At 40.0% G+C, this 20,903-nt stretch overlaps 1 protein-coding gene and 1 pseudogene across 4 annotated transcripts; one reads left to right on the top strand and one right to left on the bottom strand.

Annotated features, from left to right (window-relative positions):
• The first annotated feature begins 927 nt into the window (after positions 1 to 927).
• Positions 928 to 9,211, top strand: LOC116247749 (SPX domain-containing membrane protein OsI_21475-like). Of its 4 annotated transcripts, none has more exons than XM_031620049.2 (12): positions 928 to 1,184; positions 2,041 to 2,183; positions 3,404 to 3,476; positions 3,576 to 3,696; positions 3,843 to 4,154; positions 4,296 to 4,400; positions 4,563 to 5,020; positions 5,480 to 5,781; positions 5,863 to 6,062; positions 6,919 to 7,109; positions 7,790 to 7,923; positions 8,801 to 9,211. In XM_031620049.2, the coding sequence occupies exons 3-12, from the start codon at positions 3,424 to 3,426 to the stop codon at positions 9,037 to 9,039; spliced, it is 2,115 nt and encodes a 704-aa protein (XP_031475909.1). In that variant the 5' UTR covers positions 928 to 1,184; positions 2,041 to 2,183; positions 3,404 to 3,423; the 3' UTR covers positions 9,040 to 9,211. The 4 variants fall into 4 exon arrangements, with proteins under 4 accessions (XP_031475909.1, XP_031475911.1, XP_031475912.1 ...); XM_031620051.2 differs by having other exon boundaries at positions 5,875 to 6,062; XM_031620052.2 differs by having other exon boundaries at positions 5,878 to 6,062.
• A 1,329-nt stretch (positions 9,212 to 10,540) lies between these two features.
• LOC116247559 (uncharacterized) lies at positions 10,541 to 12,553 on the bottom strand (annotated as a pseudogene).
• Between the last annotated feature and the right edge of the window lie 8,350 nt (positions 12,554 to 20,903).

Consider the following 20,903-nt stretch of genomic DNA (forward strand, 5'->3'; position numbering starts at 1 on the left):
TATATATGATGGATACAACTTTGTGACATATCAACAATACTTCTACATTGTCAAATCCCTTTCTAAAATTTGACGCGTTTCATAAATGTTTTTCAAAGCAACTATAGTAAAACTTTTATAGCTAAACCTCACGGCCACCCACCGGTTTCGAACTGCACCGGTTGCAAGGACGATACGAGGAAACCCGATTCGGTACGACACAGAAGGACGAGATCCGGCCCGGCCATTTTGAAGATCAACCCACAGTCCAGTCAAAGACCGCATCCGAATCGTTTACGGCAGCGGTGAATCGGCGATCGGTTGTGGCCAGCTGTCGCGCTTCTTCTTTGACGCCTTGAACAAGTGGACCCAACTGATCACCGATTCGCCTGCGTCTCCCCAGAACAACGCCGATTCGGTAATCACGCGTTCCGTAGCGCGCCTCCCACCGCCCCGCAAGATTATCCCGCAATTTCCCGTATTAACCAGAAATATCTCGGGAAACGTGAACTTGTAATAACGAAGTCCCCCCGTTTCGGTTCCAACCTTTTGCCCGCAAATTTTTCCAGACGAACTTCCCTTTTTGGATTTTGCGACTTGGGTCCTGGTTTTTCTCAGAAATTCAAAATTTTCAAGCCAGAAAGAGATGCTGCTCTATTCTCATGCCCAGCTTAAGGAACTCGGGAACTTTTGCTTGAGCGCGTAAACTGAAAGGGCCTTTGCGAAAAGGGCGAGGCTCGTGTGAAGGATCAGAAAGTAACGAGGCCTTCCGAATTATGAGACAAATTCAGGATCCTAAGTGAAAAATTCCCTATCAGTAATGTCACTTTCCTGTCTGTCACAAAATTTCTTCCTGGCCCCTATAAATCCAGAAATTTCCTCCTAGGAGACAAATTCTCCCACCCTATAAATGCGCCGCGTGTGACATTTTTTCATAAGCTCGTCTGCGCGGCATTCGTCCTATGCAGCCCCCGCTTTCCCAGAAAGAAGAAGAAGCAGAGGAGGTGGAAGGTCGATCTCTCTCTCTCCCTCTCCCCTAGAAGGCTCTGAGGAGAGCAGTTAGGTGAATATCTCGGGCTTCGGAAGGAGCGGCCATTTCTGCTGCTGCGAAGGAAAACCTCTCTGGACTATTTCCGAATTCGAGAGCTTCTTTCGTTTTGTTGTCATCTCTCTGCTTGGCGTACAGGTTCCATTAAACTCTAGAGGTTCGTCGAGAACGTTTTGCATGGTTATGGTTATTGCTTGCTTTGTGCTTGCTTATGCAGCCGGCTCAGCTTCTGGCGGAGATTTCTGGATTTCTGTGTGTTTTGCCTCTTGCTGGAACCTTTTGAGGCCGGAGATCTTTTAGTTTTTGGTGGAAGGAGCGAATTTGTCGAGATTGAACCCCTAGGCACTCGGTGTTCGAGTTTGAGTTCTTTGATCTATTTCGGAAATTTCTGCACGTTAATCGCTCGGTTTCGTTGAAACTGGCGTCATTTGCGGCTCATAACAAATCTTGTAGTTCTGTAAGATGTACTCTCGGTCTTTTACTTTTTTCTTGTTTTTCATCTAGTAATTTCGGTTGGAACGCCGTCCAGAACATGCCGTTCAATGTTTGCTCCTGTCCGTGCTTGTCGCTCTTTTCCGTTCATTTGAAAATTTCCAGCTTGCTAGGTGAAACCTGGAAACAGGAAACCGGAGTTCGGGTTTGTCCACGAAATCTTCTTGGAAGTCTGTTGTTCAGGGGAATTTCGTCGTCTTTCCGCATGTTCACTTCTCAAAAACTGGATTTCAGCAGCATAGCTGAAGGATTAGTGAGTCGTTATTTCGACGACTCGTCAGTGTTTTCCTGATAAGTATTGCTGTTTAGCCCGATTTTTTGTGTCGGTTTCAGGTTTTTTAGTCTAGTTGATTCCTTCTGTCTCTGAATCAACGCATTTTGATCAGGTGACGTTTGAGTAACATGTGTTTTCCTTGCAATATGTCGCTAGAGCTGATGTAGAAGGAGAAAAACGGATGTTCTCTGCAGACTGCAATTTTTATTTGATTTTTGAGCTTCTCTCTCTTTGTTTCCTTTTCCAGATCATCTTCTTGTACGGGTCGTACCTCATGCAGATCTTGTAAGGAAAACCGGGACTCTTTTTGTGCTTGTTGATAATCATCTAAAAGGCGTCGATACATATTGTTAGCTAAGCAAGACACACCCACAGGCGCTTCAGCATAAGGTGAGTAAACCCCTTACGATTGAGGTTATTGGGAGATTCCGGTGTCCAAGCTTTTTAAGTCGCGAGTAGAAGATGTATAAAGTATGAACACATTCGTAGAGCTTTTGCAATACTCACTGAAGTACAGCATTTATGGCCAATAAATATAGCCTGTTGAAACCTGATTATAGTCCAGTACGTCATCGCGAAAGAGACATTCTCAGATATGAATAAATTCTGGTGTCTCTAACGTCAAAGGGCAGTTTCTCTGTGGCTCTTGGACCATGACGTATCCTCTGTTTGGAGCTGGAGACTTGAACAGTTTAAAGTGACTTTACCTTTTGCTTAAATTTTTCCTAGCAGTACATTTCAATTTTCTTTGTTACCTTTTGAGTATTATCGTGTTTCTTTGTCTCAGTTTTTTCAATAAATGCAAATCATCCTTCTCAAGGTTTTTTTTAATCAACATTCTGTAGTTCCCTTTTTTCTTTAAATATTCAATTCTACCTAAGACGAAGTAACTGTATGTTGTTTGTTAAAGGTAACTTTAGCAACACAAGTGATTTGGCCTATTTGAGTGTTGAGAACTGCTAGTAACAGGTGCTTATGGGCAAAGATTTCCTTGACTTTATCAAAATCAAGCCAGATTTGGTGTTGAAATTCTAGCTACTTTTATTCAAAGTTCAAGAAAGTAAATGAAGCAGAGGATGTCCTGAACTGATTTTCCATAGACTCCGTTGAACTGCCACCACGTAAATGCAGGTTTTCAGTTTGGTCTTTGGACTATGTGAACAATGCTAATTATCTGGAACTTGGAAATTTTATTGAATAATTTTACATATCCAAAATTTTGAGTCTTTTTTTTGCTTGGTTTTTCCACTTTTTCCCCTATGTACAGTTATGTTGAAGCTTAGGTTACCTTCGGATTATAATTTTCTACATTTATAGATGACATACCATGTAAAGTCCATTTATAAGTTCTTTTCTGAATGGCATTTGGGAAGTGGAATGTTTTTAGTGTCTACTCTTGTAACAGGCCACTGAAGTTTGAGGACATCTTCAATGCCTTTCAGTACAGTTCTCCTTCTGAACTTTAGCTGTCTGCCTTCTTATATGGTTCCACTTGTTATCAACCATAGCTAGTGACTGTTTTTTCCTTTTACTGTTTTGCATCCCTATACTTGAGTTTAGGTAAAATTTTAACTGAGACTCCCTTAATCTGTTATTTTCATGGCTTGCAGTTCTTCCTTCTAAAAACAAAATGGTGGCATTTGGGAAAAGGCTAAAGGAGCATCAGTTTCCAGAATGGGAAAGGTACCTTACATTGTATAGGCTTGTGAAGCCTATCAGCTTCCTTTGTCTTTGTGTTTGCAGGTTATGTAGTTAGAATCTCATGATATGTAATTGTGTTAGGTATTATATCAACTACAAGCTAATGAAAAAAAAGGTCAGGCAGTATGCCCGTCAGATTCAGGATGGAGCAGAAAATCGACGTCAAGTGATGAAAGAGTTCTCCCGGATGTTAGATCACCAGGTCTGCACATCGCGACTAAGTTGCATTATACTAATTTGTGTCCTTGTGGAATATGATGTTATCCTTGAATTTTGAACCTACAAGAAAATTCATGTACTGTAAGGAATCTACCGGTAACCTTGTCTCCCATATGTTTTCTGGCCCAGATTGAGAAGATCGTCTTGTTTCTATTGGAACAACAAGGGATCCTTGCAAGCCGCATAGAAAAGCTAGGGGAGCAGCGTGAGATTCTTCTGCAACAGCCTGCTATTGCTGAAATAGTTGAACTTCGGGAGGCATATAGAGCTGTGGGACAAGATCTTTTGAGGCTTCTGTACTTTGTTGAGGTCAATGCTATTGGTCTGAGAAAGATACTGAAGAAATTTGACAAACGGTTTGGTTATAGATTTACTGATTACTATGTGACAACTCGGGCAAATCATCCTTATTCTCAACTTCAGCAAGTGTTCAAGCATGTGGTAAAGTGTCCGAATTAGTTACTCAATTTTCTAAATATTACAAACAGATGGCTAATAGAAATTTTAGTAAACTTCCTTTGAACTGCAAAATAAAGGTCATATACTAAGATTCATCAGTTTAGACAATGATGGTTTGTATAGGGCATTGGAGCTGTAGTGGGTGCATTATCTCGTAATCTTGCTGACCTCAAGGACCATCAGGGAAGCTATTTATCGATTTATGATCAGCCAGCTGCTGCTTTGCAGGTCTGTATTTTGTGCTCTGTGGTTAATTTTCCTCACTGAATTTGGATTTTTGCTAAGGACCTTAAGTACATTATTAGATGACTCGTTAGTTTGTTATTTTCATGTTCTTTAATGTGATAATGCGTAACAGCTATTCATACCTATCTTTGATCCAATCTACAGGATCCTGTTATTGAATCCATTAAGGCAGCCGTGGACCGGCTGACACACTCCACAAATTTTCTCAAATTCTTGGGGCAGCATGCACTTATTATTCAGGATGAGTTGCCGGCACCACCATCTGAGGAAATCATTGATGAAGAGAGATACCATTTCATGTCATTGGTCTTGAACTTGGCAAATACATTCCTCTATATGGTTAATACCTATATTATTGTGCCGACTGCAGATGACTACTCAATGAGCCTTGGAGCTGCTCCAACTGTATGTGGTATAATAATTGGGTCAATGGCTGTTGCTCAAGTGTTCTCCTCTGTATATTTCAGTGCATGGTCAAACAGATCATACTTCAGGCCTCTTATTTTTAGCAGCATTGTTCTTCTTCTGGGCAATACATTGTATGCGTTGGCTTATGATCTTGATTCCATAAGCATACTCTTAATTGGACGCCTTTTCTGTGGGTAGGTACTTTCGATGTCCTACTCAAATGAAGGATAGCATGCAATTCTTGATTTTATGTGTTCCAAGTTTCAAGTATCCAGTGTCAATGTACCTGTTTGGGAGAAGATGTTCTCTAGCTTGAAATGTGCCTTTTTTTCCATTCCTTTTGTGGAAAGGCAGATTCAGTCAAACACATTTACTGACACGCTGAAAAACTTTTGAATGCAGAACTTTGACTTATTCTTAAATTAATTGACTTAACTGGCTCTCAGAGCTTTTAATTAACTATATTTTTTGTCTACCTGTTATGCACTTGCAAGTCATTTTTCTTTTTTTGGCTTCATCTTGAACATGTTTGAAATTTAAATTATCAATCTGGGATTTCTTTCTGTTGTTTGGGCATGTTAGGTCTGATGCTTGTTACTAGGAAAGTTATCCATAATTGCTAACTAGTAATTGTAACTTTGGTTAAACTGCAGATTGGGTTCAGCCCGAGCTGTTAATCGGCGTTACATTAGCGACTGCGTGCCTACGAAAATACGAATGCAAGCATCAGCAGCATTTGTTAGTGCTAGTGCTCTGGGAATGGCATGTGGTCCTGCTCTTGCGGGACTGCTTCAAACAAATTTTAGGTTTTCAATGCTCACAATCAATGAAAACACTTTACCAGGGTGGGTGATGGCTCTGGCGTGGTTAATTTATCTGATTTGGTTGTGGATTTCATTCAGAGAGCCTGCTCGTGAAGCTCCACAAAACAATTCAACCAAGGAGCCTAATATTGGTACTAATCACCATCTACCTGATTCAAAAAGTTCCTCATCTGTGTTTCTCTGTGAGTTCTTTACATTTATAACCTTTGAAGTCTGTCTGCCAGTAGGTACAGAAAATATCCAATCACTGGAAAATGGACTTGCTCAGCCCCTTCTTTCAAATGGAGATGAGAAGGTGCAGGATGAAGATGTGGATCAGGAATTTGATGGCAGTGAAGAAGCTCCAGAGGAATCTCACAGGCCCGCTACAACTATTGTGTCTGCATACAGATTACTTACTCCATCGGTGAAGGTATAGGACTTCGTCTACGTGCACTTCTGTTCTCTTGCTTGAAAGTCTTTTGCACTGTAGATTCTTCCAATTTCATTGTCTTTATTATTCTCTGACAACTATTTATATGGTCAACTTGACTTACATTTCCTATAGGTGGGAGAGGGATTTCCCTCTGAAATTTTGGAATAAGAGCTTTAAGAATTCCCTTTGGTCTTCCCCCTGAAATTTTGAGAAAAGCATTCAGGTCCCCCTGCTTAAGTTTCTGATTTTGCCTGCTTCTACCACACCTGTTCAGTGTTCAAGAATGTTGTGAATCTTGACTGTTTGTGCTTTGTTCTCATAAAATAGCTCCAATTCTGTATGCACACATAGATAGTAAATTTGAACATTACGAAAGTCGTACTTGAATATGCTTTTCATTTAATCTACATGTAGTATCTTGTTTTTGCATAGGTTCTTGGTTGTTGGCCATCAAGTTTTTTGTTCTATTTGAGCTGTTAATTTTCTCTAACTTCTCCAGTAACACCTAAGCACTAAAAGTGCCTCTAGCTTCGTATGTGTTTTCTGTGGAATGAATTATAAAGCTGACAAGTTTACACACGGTTACATTAAAAAAGAAGCATGTGGGAGTATGTACTTGGAGCTACTATTCGCTCTCTCTCTCTTTCTTCTCTGTGTGTATATACATATGTATATTATATATATAATATACATTGATGCAATCATATTGTGTCATTCTCTTGTATATACGTCTGAAGAGGATGATGTTCTGCGGTGTTTTTGCTTTTTGTTAATGTAACTATATTGTGTCAATCTCTTAAATTTAAATGCTTAAACCATTAGAACTAGAGTAATCTTCTTTCCTTTGCTGCAGGTGCAATTGCTGATCTATTTTATGCTAAAGTATGCAATGGAGATTGTACTGTCAGAATCAAGTGTCATTACAACATTCTACTTCAATTGGTCTACAACCAATGTGGCTATATTCCTTGCATGTCTTGGTCTCACTGTGCTGCCTGTAAATATCATAGTTGGTACCTACCTTAGCAATATGTTTGAGGAAAGGTAAAAAGTATTCTTTTCATGCTCATGCAACAATGTGTCTGTGTGTGTGTGTCTGTGTGTGTGTGTGTGTGTGTGTGTGTGCATTGGCACACACATATTTTTGTGTGTGTAAAGTTGGACACGTGTGCACAAAATTGGATCTTCCTTGGTACTTGTCAGGCTCTTTAGTACCTGGTTTGCATCTGGTACAGCCTGCAGAAAATGGACATATAGATGCCTGAACAAGAGTCAGCCCCAGTGAGGCCTGTTGGAAATTAGGCACTTAATTTGGTTTGGCTGGTCCAGTTCTCAGGCCCCTCCCTGTAAGAGCTGGGTAGCTAGACCCTTGCCTGAGAATGGCCTGATAGACTATTGGTAATTGGGTTGTGGTAAAATTAGGTTTGGAGTGCATCTGGGCCTGCGGGGCATAGTTAAGTTAGCATGGCCATCCAATGTCCACCCCATGGTAATGTGCGGATCACAGAAAGGGATTCCTTTTTGGTTGAGCCTGGAATTATCTAATTCGTCATGATCATGATCATCTTCTATGCTTTCAATTTTCAAACTTATTAACCTGTTGTATGTTTGTTCATTCCAATATCATTTCTTTTCTGAATATATTATGTTTGTTCGTGCTTATATCATTTTTTCCCTGAATTTTTCCTGTTTCTAATCCCCTGTTTGAATTGAATGTTTCGCAGGCAAATTTTGCTGGCTTCAGAGATCTTTGTATTCATTGGCATCATGTTGAGCTTCCATATTATAGTCCCATATACTCTCCCACAATATGTCACATCTGCACTTATCACGTTTGTTGCTGCAGAAGTTCTGGAAGGTAATTCCTTAAAATGTGCTTCTACTGGGATACTATCAATGCTCAAATACTTGTTCAGCTTTTAGCGTTCCTAACTGTAGCTCCAAAATCCGTGTGAAAACGGTAACGCTGGAACCGTTAGAGGGCATTCGGTAACATGAATGCTGCTTCTTTGGAATGCAGTGTTCCATTTGCCCTGCTACCAAGCACCCTCTTAATGTCTGAGAACACAAATATCAGGGTGGCAAATTTTGGTTTTGCTAAACACGGAATTGCAGAGGACCACACTGATGGGCCTTTGCTTTTTTATGAATAAAAACTTGAAAAGTTTACACAACCGATTTCATTGCCTAGACAAACCTGGTCTTTACCCAGGGTTTGTGGTTTGTGAGTGGTCCCGTTTCTGTCCAGATACAGTTGAACTTGGGATCTAGACTAAAGCATCTTTGTTACCACGGACGATTTCACTGTCTAGTCTTCCCCATGTTAATGTCACGATGCTGTCTGTATTGGGTTGCAAGGAGTACATGGAACTCCTTCAATTATTTCTTCTCTATTTTCTGCCACTAAACGATGAAGCATAACCAGGATTCCAGCAGAAGCACGAGGCGGGGATAAAATAAGGCTAGCATGCCCATCCGAACCATGTGAGCCTTGTGGGAGAAGGAATTGTAATGGACGAAGTGGTTTCTTTCCTAGACAGCCATAAAATGAAAACCAATCAGTTTCTAGAATTGTCCCTAGTGGTATTTGGACACAAAACGCAACTTTGATCATATGATATCCACAGATTTTAGATTGATCATATCCTTACATACGATAAACGATGACTTGGTTTCTTGTCTTGATAGTCTTTAGTGTTTGAGTTTGTGATGTGTGGAACTGTCCTTATCCGCAGGTGTGAATCTGTCACTGCTCTCTCAAGTCATGTCATCGAGGCTGGCTAGGGGCACATACAACGGCGGTTTGCTATCCACCGAGGCGGGAACATTGGCTCGTGTAGTAGCAGACGCCACGATCACTTTGGCTGGTTACTTGGGTCAGAGCATGCTTCTAAACGTTACCCTCCTTCCATCGCTAGCAATATGTGTGGGCTCCTTGATTGCGACGTTTCTGACGTACAACTCTCTCTATTGATGCTCTTCCGCTTGTATCAACGTGTACATAGTAGAGCTTATCGATATCTTCGAGCGCGTTGAATTTTTGTCTGGCTCTGTCCTAAGCGGACGTCATAAAGGGTTAAATGGCGGACCTCACGTGCTTGCATCTTCATTTCTGCAATAAAATATGATATCGTCACGTGATGCCAGAGGATATTTTCAATTTTTTTCCCGGTTTTGATTACCGCAAGAACACACACAATGACAAGTTGGTAAGGCTGTGGCCGGACATTTTCCTTTTGATGGTTGTAAAAAGGAACGATAAATCAGAAAAAGCAAGCAAAAGAGTGGCGGAGGAAAACATTGGTTGAGAAAAACGTCTAAAGAAGTGAATTACCAAAGGAGTTAAAGTTGAAAACCCCCTTGTTCAGCTTGACTGCTGCTGCTTTTGGCTTTCTACTACAAGGACATGATAGTCACTTGAAAGGCGTAGCTCAGCATGATTGGTGGGTTGGTATGACAACAGGATGTCAACTGGTTGGGTTAAAATCAGATATATCTTTAACCGTATAGATTCAAATAAAAACAAACAAAAAAAGTTATATCTGAATCTAAAATCTGATCTTACAATTTATTTGACTCCGATTTTTGAATTAAATTTAGCTTGTTATCAAAATATAAGAGCATTTGGATGTAGAATGTTTTTTGAAAACTAAATTGGATCTTATATTCATGTTTTGCATGAATCCAATCAGATGTCATTTGTTAAATTTTGATTTGATTTTTTAATTGGTCATTTTTTTTCATATCTAATTTTTTCAGTAGATATCCAATCCAAATCAGATATATTGATATTCTTACAAAGTGGTGAAAGTTTGGTCGTCAATTTGCTTCTTATAAGTGTTATTCTTTTGGACAACAAACTTTGGATACACGACATTCTAGAGTAGCGGATAGATGTATTGTTCCCTATTGACATATTAAAGCAGTTCTGGATCCCAAAATCAAGAAAAAAAGGAGGGGTTTCTTTCTCTTAAGAGTATGGACATCTTAGTCGAGCTCACCCAAGGCCTGCCACAAAGTGAATGACCATTTGTTTGGAGAGAGAGTGTGACAGTTTAAATTTAGATACACTGGGGGCAGGTTTAAACTTGAGATGGAACCGGTTTCGAGCAAAGTACAACGTGCCGGAGTACGTGAATGCAAAAGAGTTAGGTCAAATGGAGGACGGACCACGGCAAGACCTTGATTCACTTTCGACGGACCTTTGCTGATTGCTTGGTTTAAGACACAGCTGTTTCGGGTTTAGGAACGTGGGAATTAAGAAGCATGGGGTACTAATTTTGAAGCTGCAAGAAACTAGTGTTTTGAAACATTCAGCAGGAATCCCACAACCGTGAGACCTCAAATAGCTTACAGAAGCACATTCTTATCAGGAATCAATTCTAGCTTGCCCTAGTTTACCTCTGATTTTCTCCGGTGGCGTTCCAAAAATCTCAGCTTCTTTGTTAGCAAAGCCAGTAGGTTGTTAATTTCGTTCATGCGCTTAGGTTGCTCATCGTTTTTGATATCTGAACCTCTGCTGTGTTACGCCGAGTTAAGTTGTTTCCGGAGAAGACCTGAATAATTTACAATGCCTAAACTAAATGAAAAGTGAAAGAAAAGAAGAGGCACCAGAACAATTATATGCTATTAGTACTCACTTGACAACAAATCATATGTCATTCAGACTGACCGTCAAAAATGAGTACTTACGTGGTTCGGTTTAAAGAGAACCTACATCCAGAGTACACGCTAACTGCTTTCCTTTCATAACATCAGAATTTATAGCAATTTTCTGATCAGATGTATCAATTCCGAATTTTTTGGGTTCTATAACGTTTTTCTTCTTTTATCTCATTGTAATCTTCAATTTCCATGTTTATCGTCTTATCTCCAAGTTTGTAGAATCCAGATGACGGTTTGCTTTCTTCATCTTATCATAATCTTTAATAGCTTTGTTTTTTATAAACCTCACAATAAATCACTACAAATGAATGAACAAACTTGGTATTCCTTTCTACCTTGAAACTCCTGCCAGTAGATGGCGTCAATGTCAATCCCCAGCATACATATCATATATACATGAAAACAAAGCTTCTCGAAGAGCTACCTGGATTTTTGGCTGCGATACCGTCAAGTAGGTTCAGACACCATCCAAATCAAATGCTTTAGGACAAGCACCCATTCTAGCTCGGACTGGCTGTATCATGGAGAGAACGACCACTAAGTTCTCATGGAGATTTATAGGAGGAAGGATGACGTGCAAGACGATTTTTACTTCACAAGACAAGATCAGAGATAAAATTTCTCTGGATCCAGTCATGGCTGGGAATTTCGATGACTAGGCACAGAGATCATACAACACTAGTTTCAACTCGATTCAAGGAGTCACTGAACAGAATAGGAGCTAGGTTTCGTTAAAACTTCGCTCAGTTATTAGTTAAATGATTCATCACTGAGCTACTTGACTCAGATTTGCGCGTGTGTGTGTGTGTGAAGCCAGAGGCTTTAAAAAAGATATTTTAACAATTAATTTCAATAGGTTTGGTTTTTGTCTTTTACCCACCCAAGTGGTCTGTTTTTTACCAACTTTCTTTTCTCTCTCTCTCTGGATATATTGAAGTGCCTTTTGATATGTTCCCATGCATCCCAATCATCACTGGTTATCCTATTCACCCTGCTACTAATTTTGGCAGCCACGGCTGGCGTAACGTGTGTTCCAGGTGAGGTGAGAGAGAATATACAATTGGACGACTTATTCTTTGTAAAGCCTCAGATACAATTAGTATCTCGCTTGTATCTAGATCATCACCAAAGACGCAATCATGCTTCACAAAATCAACACCCCATTCAGCATATTGATGATAGAGTGACGTCAGGAATGCTCTACCAGCTCCCTTATCAGTGTATACGGCCATAAATCCCTGTGACATCCAAGGACAGGCCCTCTCCTTTAGGCCATTTTCTTTTGCCTGCCAATGCCGCTCTGAATCGTTGTATTGACCTCCCGTGATAACATCCAAAACGAGGGTGTTGGCATTGACTGCTTGGGTGCTGATACCCCTCATGACATGAATCCCAAATTTGAAGCCTATCTTGTGAACAGCATCAGCCACATTTTTGAAACCTTTGCCACCTTTCGAAGAAGGCCACCTCTGAGGATCAGGAAGTGGCCTTCCCCATGTATCAATTACATCAAATCCTAGAGAGTTCGAGTATGCTCCTTCTACTTTCCTTCTATATCATAAATAGTCGACCACAACATACTTATATCCATGGGCAAGCAGTTTCTTGGAAACAACATCTGCATTATGCAAGAATTGCTCCTTTGAGATAATCCAAGATAAGGCATCGTACGAGTTCCACCCTCTTGCGCTACCGATCACTAGTAGACTGGTTAAAATAACAAAACCAAGCACAATGGAGCTCATTCTAGTCGACCTAATGGCTATGTTAAAGCGACCTAAAACAGAGATGCCTGAAGAAAGAGAATCTGAGCACTCCCCCATCACCCTATTCATTTGCTCCAAATTTGACATGCTTTCTCCCAGTGTTTGGAGTGGTTCCATCTCTCAGATCTCTCCCTCTCACTTTTGGTGCAACCTGCTTTCCGTCATTCCTATTTTCCTCCGCCTTACTGACCTCTCATCGTTTGCACCCCCTTCTTGGCCTCTTTCACCTAACCGGAGTTTTACTTTTTTTTCTTGCTACCTGACTTCCTTTGATTCTTCTGTGGCTTCTCTCCCACTCCGATCTTTTTGGTCTCCTGGCCCCTCTCCTTGTGCAATTGCTTTTGCTTGGTTTTTTCTTGCTGGCCACATCAACACTTTTGACAACTTACAGCGTCTTGGCATCAGTTTAGCTAACCAGTATCCCCTCTGTCTCGCCGCAACTGAGTCTCGGATCTACCTTTTTACATCTTGTCCTTTTTTCTTTAGTGTCATTGCCTCTGTCTGGCCTTCCCTTGTTAGTAGACTTACAGACTCACTTTTCATTCGTCTTCTTTTCCTCTTTTATCCTTCCCCCAACTTGGTTGTTTCTTGGGGTCGTGTTTGGAGGCTGTGGCTCATTTCAGCTTGGTGGCGCATTTGGGAGGAATGCAACAACAGGGTCTTCAGGAACATCTTCTCTTCGCCGGAGTCTATAGCTCGTCTTGTGCAGGGAGATGTTCATTTTATCATTTAGTTGCGGCGTCGTCCTCTTTCTGCGGCTGGGTGATGTTGCCGTTCTATCTTTCCACCCCCTCTTATTTTGTTTTTTCTATACGTTGTTTTGTATATTTCCTTTTTTGCTTCTGTCTTGCGGTTTGTTACTGTAACTATGGGACTTCTTGTCCCCAAATTTTGATATACATTCCCATTTTATCGGCTATATATATATATATATATATATATATATATATATATATATATATATATATATATATATATATATATATATAGAGAGAGAGAGAGAGAGAGAGAGAGAGAGAAAGAGGGTAGGTACTAGACGCTTTGGACAGGTGAGAAACAATAATGAGAAAAAGGTGAATAGAGCATTTATGTAATCTAGTATTAGTTCACACATTTTTCTTCTTGTTTTTCTCTCAACTAACGATCTAGAAAAAATCAAGGACTAAAATTGTTTTTTGTCGTTCAGCATCTCTAAGTGTATAGCACCTACCAATCTCTCTCTCCCCCACCCCTCTCTCTCTCTCTCTCACTCACACATACATACACCGAGAGATATATATCCATACCCCGACTCCACATATCAAATTGATACTGGATATCAATTGAATGTCTTTTCACATTACAGAACCATATTTTTCTACGTAGGGGCTAATAAGCCTGAGTGCAGGGGCGGAGGGAGGGGGGCCCGCCCGAGCCATGGCCAGCAGAAAAAAAAACTTTATATGTAAAAAATCAAATTTTTTTAGTTTGGCCCGACCTGTTTTTCCTTTTGGCCCGACCCGCGAATGGTTTGGCCCGCCCTTGAACAAAATCCTGCCTCCGCCCCTGCCTAAGTGCATGTTCGTGTTTGCAAAGCTGCAAGAACCAAATGGCACGGCCAAGTTGGCCAAGTGCCTGCTACCAGTCAGCCAAGTAGCCAGTCACATTACACTCCACCTCCTCGGACAAGCCTGCTCATGTCATGTGGCCAAAGTGCTCAACGTGCCAAGCTGCATCAGTCAAGTGCTCAGCTGCATCGATCGACCAAGTGCATGTGAACACATAAGAATTCAATGGACCTTAATATATATCAGCTGACATAAGCCCACTCCGATCAATTTTGATGACAGTGAGTGGCATTTTGGATTTTGGTTTTTCGGCTGTACCGACTTTAATTTGGTCTTCTAATTGTTTGTATCAATATAAATCAGTGGTATTTTAATTAAAAATAGCTTTAAACTGCCAAAATTCACTGGGTCTGTGTTTGCTTCTCTCAGATTACAGATCTATGGATCCCATTCCCATCAGGGATCTCTTATCCGTTGCTTGAAAGTCACAAAGACTACAGCACAAAAACACGTAATGCATGCATTCTTTTCGGGGTAAAGATCCGGAGCATTGAAGATAAAAGGGAGTTTGGATACATGGTCCTAAAATTTTGCAGTTTGATAGAATCTTGAATTCGAGCTGAGACCCATGTCAAAGTTTATCCCGGATCTCAGGTTTGGGTACTCCAAAACCGCTCTAACGGGCCTTTGGTTAACCCCAATCTTAGTTTCACGAGTAAGCTGACTTAACAAAAAAAACCACCTTAAATCCATTGTATGCATCAAATCCATGTATATCAAGTCAAAGTCGAACCGGTTCGACTTGAGATCTATGAATTCTTCAAGAAAGCAAGCTGGTTTTAGTGATTAAACATTAGGCCTTTCAATCATAAGACTTCAAATCCTTGTTAAATATATTTTATAGCCTCGAATCTGAGATCTGGGGCTGATATCAAGTCTGCATTAAGGGAAATCCATGACTGAAGCAAAAAAAATAGATTTCACAACTTCAGATTTGAGATCCACCCAACATTTGTGTTGGCAGTCTTCCCAGTTTCACTTTTAAGTGTTCCAAATTATGATGTCTAGAGGTTAAATTTGTTAATTAAAGTCGTGATCTCCTTTCAAATGTTTAACTTACCGATTAAGGTTAAAATGAAAAACAAGTTAGTAGAACAACATGCGAATAGTTTTGCCAAGGGTCCTGAGCTGTTTCGGTGTCTAGTACGGGTCCAATATACATAAATTCACATCACAATTGACACATGGACGTAGACCACAGGAATCGAGCTTGTGCCCTCAGTTCAACCAACAATCTTATGCCCTATGGGAAAGGCAAACCTCATTTAAGTAGGTTACTGCCAGAAGCTGCTAACCATTGTTAAAAGACTAAAATGGGGAGATTTTGTTTCAGAGCCACAAATGTTTAAGGAGTGAATTTGCCAATTCCTGTAAGGCAAACGTGGGCGAATCAATTGGCTACAGGTTAGACAGATACATTCTTTCCCAGGTGAAGAGAGAGAGAGAGAAAAGAAAGGAGAATAACATTAACACAAGTCCAACAAAATGTTGAACCTCAAAAAGAGATTACATCTAAGACTCTGCTCTTCGTTCTTGTAAAAAGTTGAAGATACTACCATTTCCCCATAAATTACGAGAAATTAACCATACCATTTCCCCATAAATTACGAGACCATTTTCCCATAAATTACGAGAAATTAACCATACATCATACAAAAAGAAGGGTACCATGTACTGAATTGAGATAACCTCACTGCTATAAATAATGTCATTCTTGGAGTTCCAAATGACCCACCAAAGTGTAAACAATCAAATTCTCCAATCGTAAGTCATTTCTATTTGTTTCACTCTAACTGGTCCATGAATCTCGTCTTGAATCATAGATATGTTTGTGACTTCACTGAGAGGCATAAACTAAGTAAGTGCATAAAGATTTTCAGACACTTGACAAAATCACAACAGGTGAGTGGTAGTTCTTTGGCACAACAACATAAATGGCACTTGCTGGCAAGGTGAAAACCAGACCTTTTGAGATTATTTTGAGTATGAATAAGAATTCATTAACCAAAATTGAGTGACGAGAAGCCACTCGAGAACAAAAAGAGGGAGAAAGAAAAAAATATATATTCGGCGATGAAGGGTATGAACGCGCCTGTCTGGTTTTTTTTTTACTGTAGTGAACTCGTCTGCAGTAAAGGGAACTGCAGACAAGTTTTTCTCGTCATCAAACATGCCCACTAAGAGTAAACCTGCGGCAACAGAGACGGAGAGAGCCCAAACTTCTTGTCCCACAAGTCATGCTTGTCAAAATTGATTTGGATTCAAATAAGTCTTTAAAATTGCCCCTTATATTGGGGATTTTAAGCTAAACTATCTTTCTAACTTGGTCTTCTTATTGATTATACACCTCTTTCTACTACTTTGATAAATAATCCTTCAGATTCAAAAACAACTGGTAATCGCCGTGACAGAAGGGTGAGGATCAGAGGGAGGAGAGAATGAGCGGGTGGAGGTTTTCGTTCTTTTTGTTTAAACATGATAAAACTGGTAACATCTGATCTGAAGGAGATGGACGGCTTACGTGCTGTGTAGCCGTGACAAAGTGAGCACTATGCAGCGGCTCACTTTATATTATATATACAACATCGTAACACAACATGATGTTTAATCCTTTGAACAAAAAACTTGAGCTAATTTGAGTGGCTTTGAGAAAAATGCTTGGATGACAAAATCCTACCGACAAAAGCCAGCACAAACACCCATACAAAAATATCTTTACAGAAACAAGGTCTTTAGGAAGACAACCTAAATAGATGTAAAATTAATTTACAGCACTGAAGCGAATATTACACTATCATCTTGAAGTTTTTATCACAAAAAATCCAATCTCATCCAATCATAAAAGCATAGCAGTTATAATCTAAATTAAATGCACATGGAAGTGTTCTACACATTTCTTTGTCTCATTTATTGAACAGACATGCGATTGGATTTGCTACTGCATGTTGTCGGTGCAATCCTTGGATGCTTTGCCAGCCGACTTGATTTAAATTCCCGATACTGACGACCAAAGGAATTGGTGTATTCTTCGACTGTTGTTCAATAAAGGTGGCGAGCCAACTCGCAGCAGCTTTGCATCGGGGGACCAAAGTAAACAGAGTAAAGAAGACGCCAAAGATTGGGAAGATGCCATATTATATTATTAAGACAGTTAAGATTGTGAAGATGATTTAAAAAAAAAACGGTTTATAATTGTATGCGTCAATGCGATTTATGAACTTGGTATGTAGCATAAAACTGAATCTGAAGTCTGAGACTGATATCTGACGGGGATCTGATAATGATGCAAGTCAGATATAGATTTATGAATCCAACTAAACATTAGTTTTGAGAAGAATAGAGTTTGAATTCGAACTAGATTTGTGTGCATTGGTTAGGGCCGGTGGCTGGTAAGCAGCTAATTGCTGGTTCGAACAGTATGGACACAAATATAAGTTCCAACCGAGGCACAGACGCAGCCTAACCATGCGGTAAAGGGGAAGGAAGCTTTGGCTCTCATTCTGGCAGTGAAATTTTCTTCCACTCAACCAGATTTGAATCTAAATACACTGAACTAATCTGATTAAACTCAACTCGAAAGAGTATATAACTATATCTCTAGGTGCTTAAAGTTACGGAATACAATATGCTATCATGGCTGCTTACCACCGATGGAACCAGTAGTGGAGCTTACTATGTGACTGATGTGGGCCACTGCGCACGCTATCCTTTAAAATCCTTTACTACGACTGAACTGGACGTGGGTCCAGCCACATGTGGTGCTCAAACCAGACCTATGTCAATGCCCCATATGCACTTATCTTACTAAATCAAAAACCGATTAATATCATTTAACCAAAATTTTCTGGCTCTACGATTGGATGAAACGACAGAGAAGCTTCCCCTAAGCTTTCCCACCTCTGCGAGCGTCGGTTTGAGAAATGTGCTCTGTAATTTGCTGGCATTTCCATTGCCTTTTTCCGGTGTTCCTTCCAAAATAATAGCTGACTGGCGCGTCAACAATGGCGTTATGAACACGCCGAAGGATGGTGACTGCATTAATGCCGGCCGCCGGTGAATTAAGAGACAATGACGTAGCAAGATCCAAACAGGTTGGCCGCTGCGTAGTGAAAAAGGAGTTGGCTGTCGTCCCCATAGAGTGGCCGCAGCATGTGCTTTTGTTGCTGCTTGTCGTGAGCTTTTAATCAGATTACGGCTTACGGATTCATCGAAGTTGATTTAATCCAATGATATATTATCAGATTCATATTCAAACTCGACGATGGTCCTATGGGAACGGAACTGTCATGTATATATACATATATATGTACGTAGATTGGATCTTTATCAGATACCCGCCGAATATCACTACCAAATTCAGACTTGGTTTTAGCTTAATAATCAGATCTCAAGTTGCTTGCTAGATCTGGCTAAAAGTTTATGAATCCGGATTGATAATTGGCAGTAATGGATTTTAGGCCCATAAAGTTATTATCCTTAATCTTACTAATTTTACATTAGATAATCCAACGAGAACTTAGCTACTGTGACATTTGAGTCTGAATAATTATATATCCAATTATAGATATCCGTCCGCTTCAGATGGGATTCGATTTCCTTGATCAAACCTGAGAATTTGAAGTTAGATTTGAGCTGTGAATTTGATAGTGGTACCCCATTGAGAAATCAAACAGTACCAACTAACTATTTAGTTTTTTCTCGAAGAATGTGCTGCTGTTTGTTACTGCAGAACCGATTTGGATACAAGACTTCAACTTGGGTTCAGGAAATGCAGAAAGGAAAACAAAAGCTCAAGTGATCAAAATATTTGGAGACTCTTTCAGATTCAAAACTGTTGAACTATGGGTGCTGCAGTGGGGCAATCTCCAATTCTGATCAGGAACGAGTGATTTTTGGCTTGCTTCAATAAATTATCAAATTTACAAAATTTTGGGACGCCTTTAATTTTTTCCTCATACAATTTGATAATCTGAATCCAATTCGAATTAACAAGATCCAGTAAGAAATTCTTTTGCCTAATTTGCAACTGAATTCAACTTTAACATGAGATTTTCACACCAAATCCAACCTAATGTTGGCTTCTGATGGACACCCACGTTTCGTTACTTGTAGAAGTTTCTATTCAGTACTGTAATTTGTATATCTAATCTAGATCTGACTCCGAATCAAATTAAATGACATCCAATTAGGCAAGTATGATTAGTGGTGAAAATGGAAATAATTTTGCCAATTATCTCATCCAATCGAGTGAGTTTGCAGGCAGATGTGGATGAAGAGGTGGATCCATTCTTAAAATTGGCTCATAAAATGGGTTTCGATATGGGGGACTGCTCGTCTACACTGTGTTTGATTGCCGCAAAAAATTGTTTGAGTGCAAAAAATTTTCAGCCAAATCTCCTTGCATTCGACTAAAAATCTGGAAAAAAATGCATATTATGTGTCGAACTTGGAGAACATGTCTAGGGTTTTTCTTAAAGCAGGTATTGCAAGTCACAGACGTGCTGCTTCTCTGACTGGTTATCCAGGCAATCAAACACACCCTTAAGGAAGTTTGGTGTGGGAACATGCTTAATCTATAAACGAGTCAAAATTTGTGACTATATGTCACGCCAACCATAGCCTACGAAATTTTATTGAGAGTCAATTCCGATCAATAAGAACAGCTAATACATTCAATCAATGAACCTTTCTAATTTAGGTGTGATGCGATAGGGACCCCAAGCAACGCTCCAACTGCTTGCAATGAAGTAGAGGCTTTCTTGGTCGGATCACGTCTATCAAATTGTTTTGATCATCCGATCAAGTCAAGCAGCAAACGCAGGTAAATTAGAACTAGAGGGTGGTGCATGTTCGGCCCCTAACTGGGCTCGTGCTTGAGTTTTTCACATTTTTTAAAAAAGAATGGTTATTTTTGTCATTTCAAAAAAAAAAAGCCTTTTTTTTCTGACTTTATAAGAGACGGGTTTTTTAAAAGGTTGAAGCCTCTCTTTCCTCAAGCCTCATGGTTGCTTGGGTAAGATAGAGTCAGTGTACCTTCAACTTGCAGCAATTTTTATGGTAAGAGACTATGATCCAACTACTAGATACAACAATCTATTAGATAGTCTCCCTAGGCACCGAGATGCAATCATATCACATCTTAACGCGGTGTGGTGTGTATATTTCCAGGCTTTCAAAGTTTTGGCTTGTATATTCATAATGATAGTATGAGCGCTTTGGGGCGTCCCCAAGCTCTTTACTTACATAAGGCACACGAGAGAATGTGCGTTCCATGTTATATAGCTAACATAGTATGGTATTTTCCACCTTTTACCAAATGGGCATTTTGGTAATTCTATAGGAAAATTTTTTCGATGTTCCACTTTTGCCCTTATAGGATGAGGGTTGTCTATTTAACTAACAAGAAGGGCATTTTGGTTGTTTCCTGCCCATGGCGTAGGGCCCTTTCTTAGGAGCCATAACATGTACCCTACTTTCCCTTTTTCACACATGAAGGGCATTTTGATCATTTCCAAACACTATGACCTCCTCCAGACCAGAACTTGAGCTTACCGTGTTCACTCTCTACAATTTTTTGGACCAATCCCAAAGTGGGTGAGATCAGTATGCAAAATACAAACCCTGTTCATCATTCATGTGATATCTTAGAGCTCACTTCATGGGGGAATTGCCAGTGTTCTTACTAATGATGGGCTCATGTTCAATCATGAACACTGTGACCTATCAGTTGCAAATTAAGAAGACATGGCGACTATCTCCAATGATCAAAGGCATGAAATCCTTCAAATGTCACCAATCTT

This window comes from Nymphaea colorata, chromosome 2 (assembly GCF_008831285.2).
Source record: "Nymphaea colorata isolate Beijing-Zhang1983 chromosome 2, ASM883128v2, whole genome shotgun sequence".
Classification (NCBI taxonomy): Eukaryota; Viridiplantae; Streptophyta; class Magnoliopsida; order Nymphaeales; family Nymphaeaceae; genus Nymphaea; species Nymphaea colorata.

What these genes read in the sequence shown, in the direction of transcription:
- LOC116247749 (XM_031620049.2), top strand. Translation starts at nt 3,424, where the DNA reads ATGGTGGCATTTGGGAAAAGGCTAAAGGAGCATCAGTTTCCAGAATGG. An exon ending in CAGTTTCCAGAATGGGAAAG is followed by an intron (nt 3,477 to 3,575) that starts GTACCTTACATT and finishes TAATTGTGTTAG; the next exon opens with GTATTATATCAACTACAAGC. An exon ending in TACTTACTCCATCGGTGAAG is followed by an intron (nt 6,063 to 6,918) that starts GTATAGGACTTC and finishes CCTTTGCTGCAG; the next exon opens with GTGCAATTGCTGATCTATTT.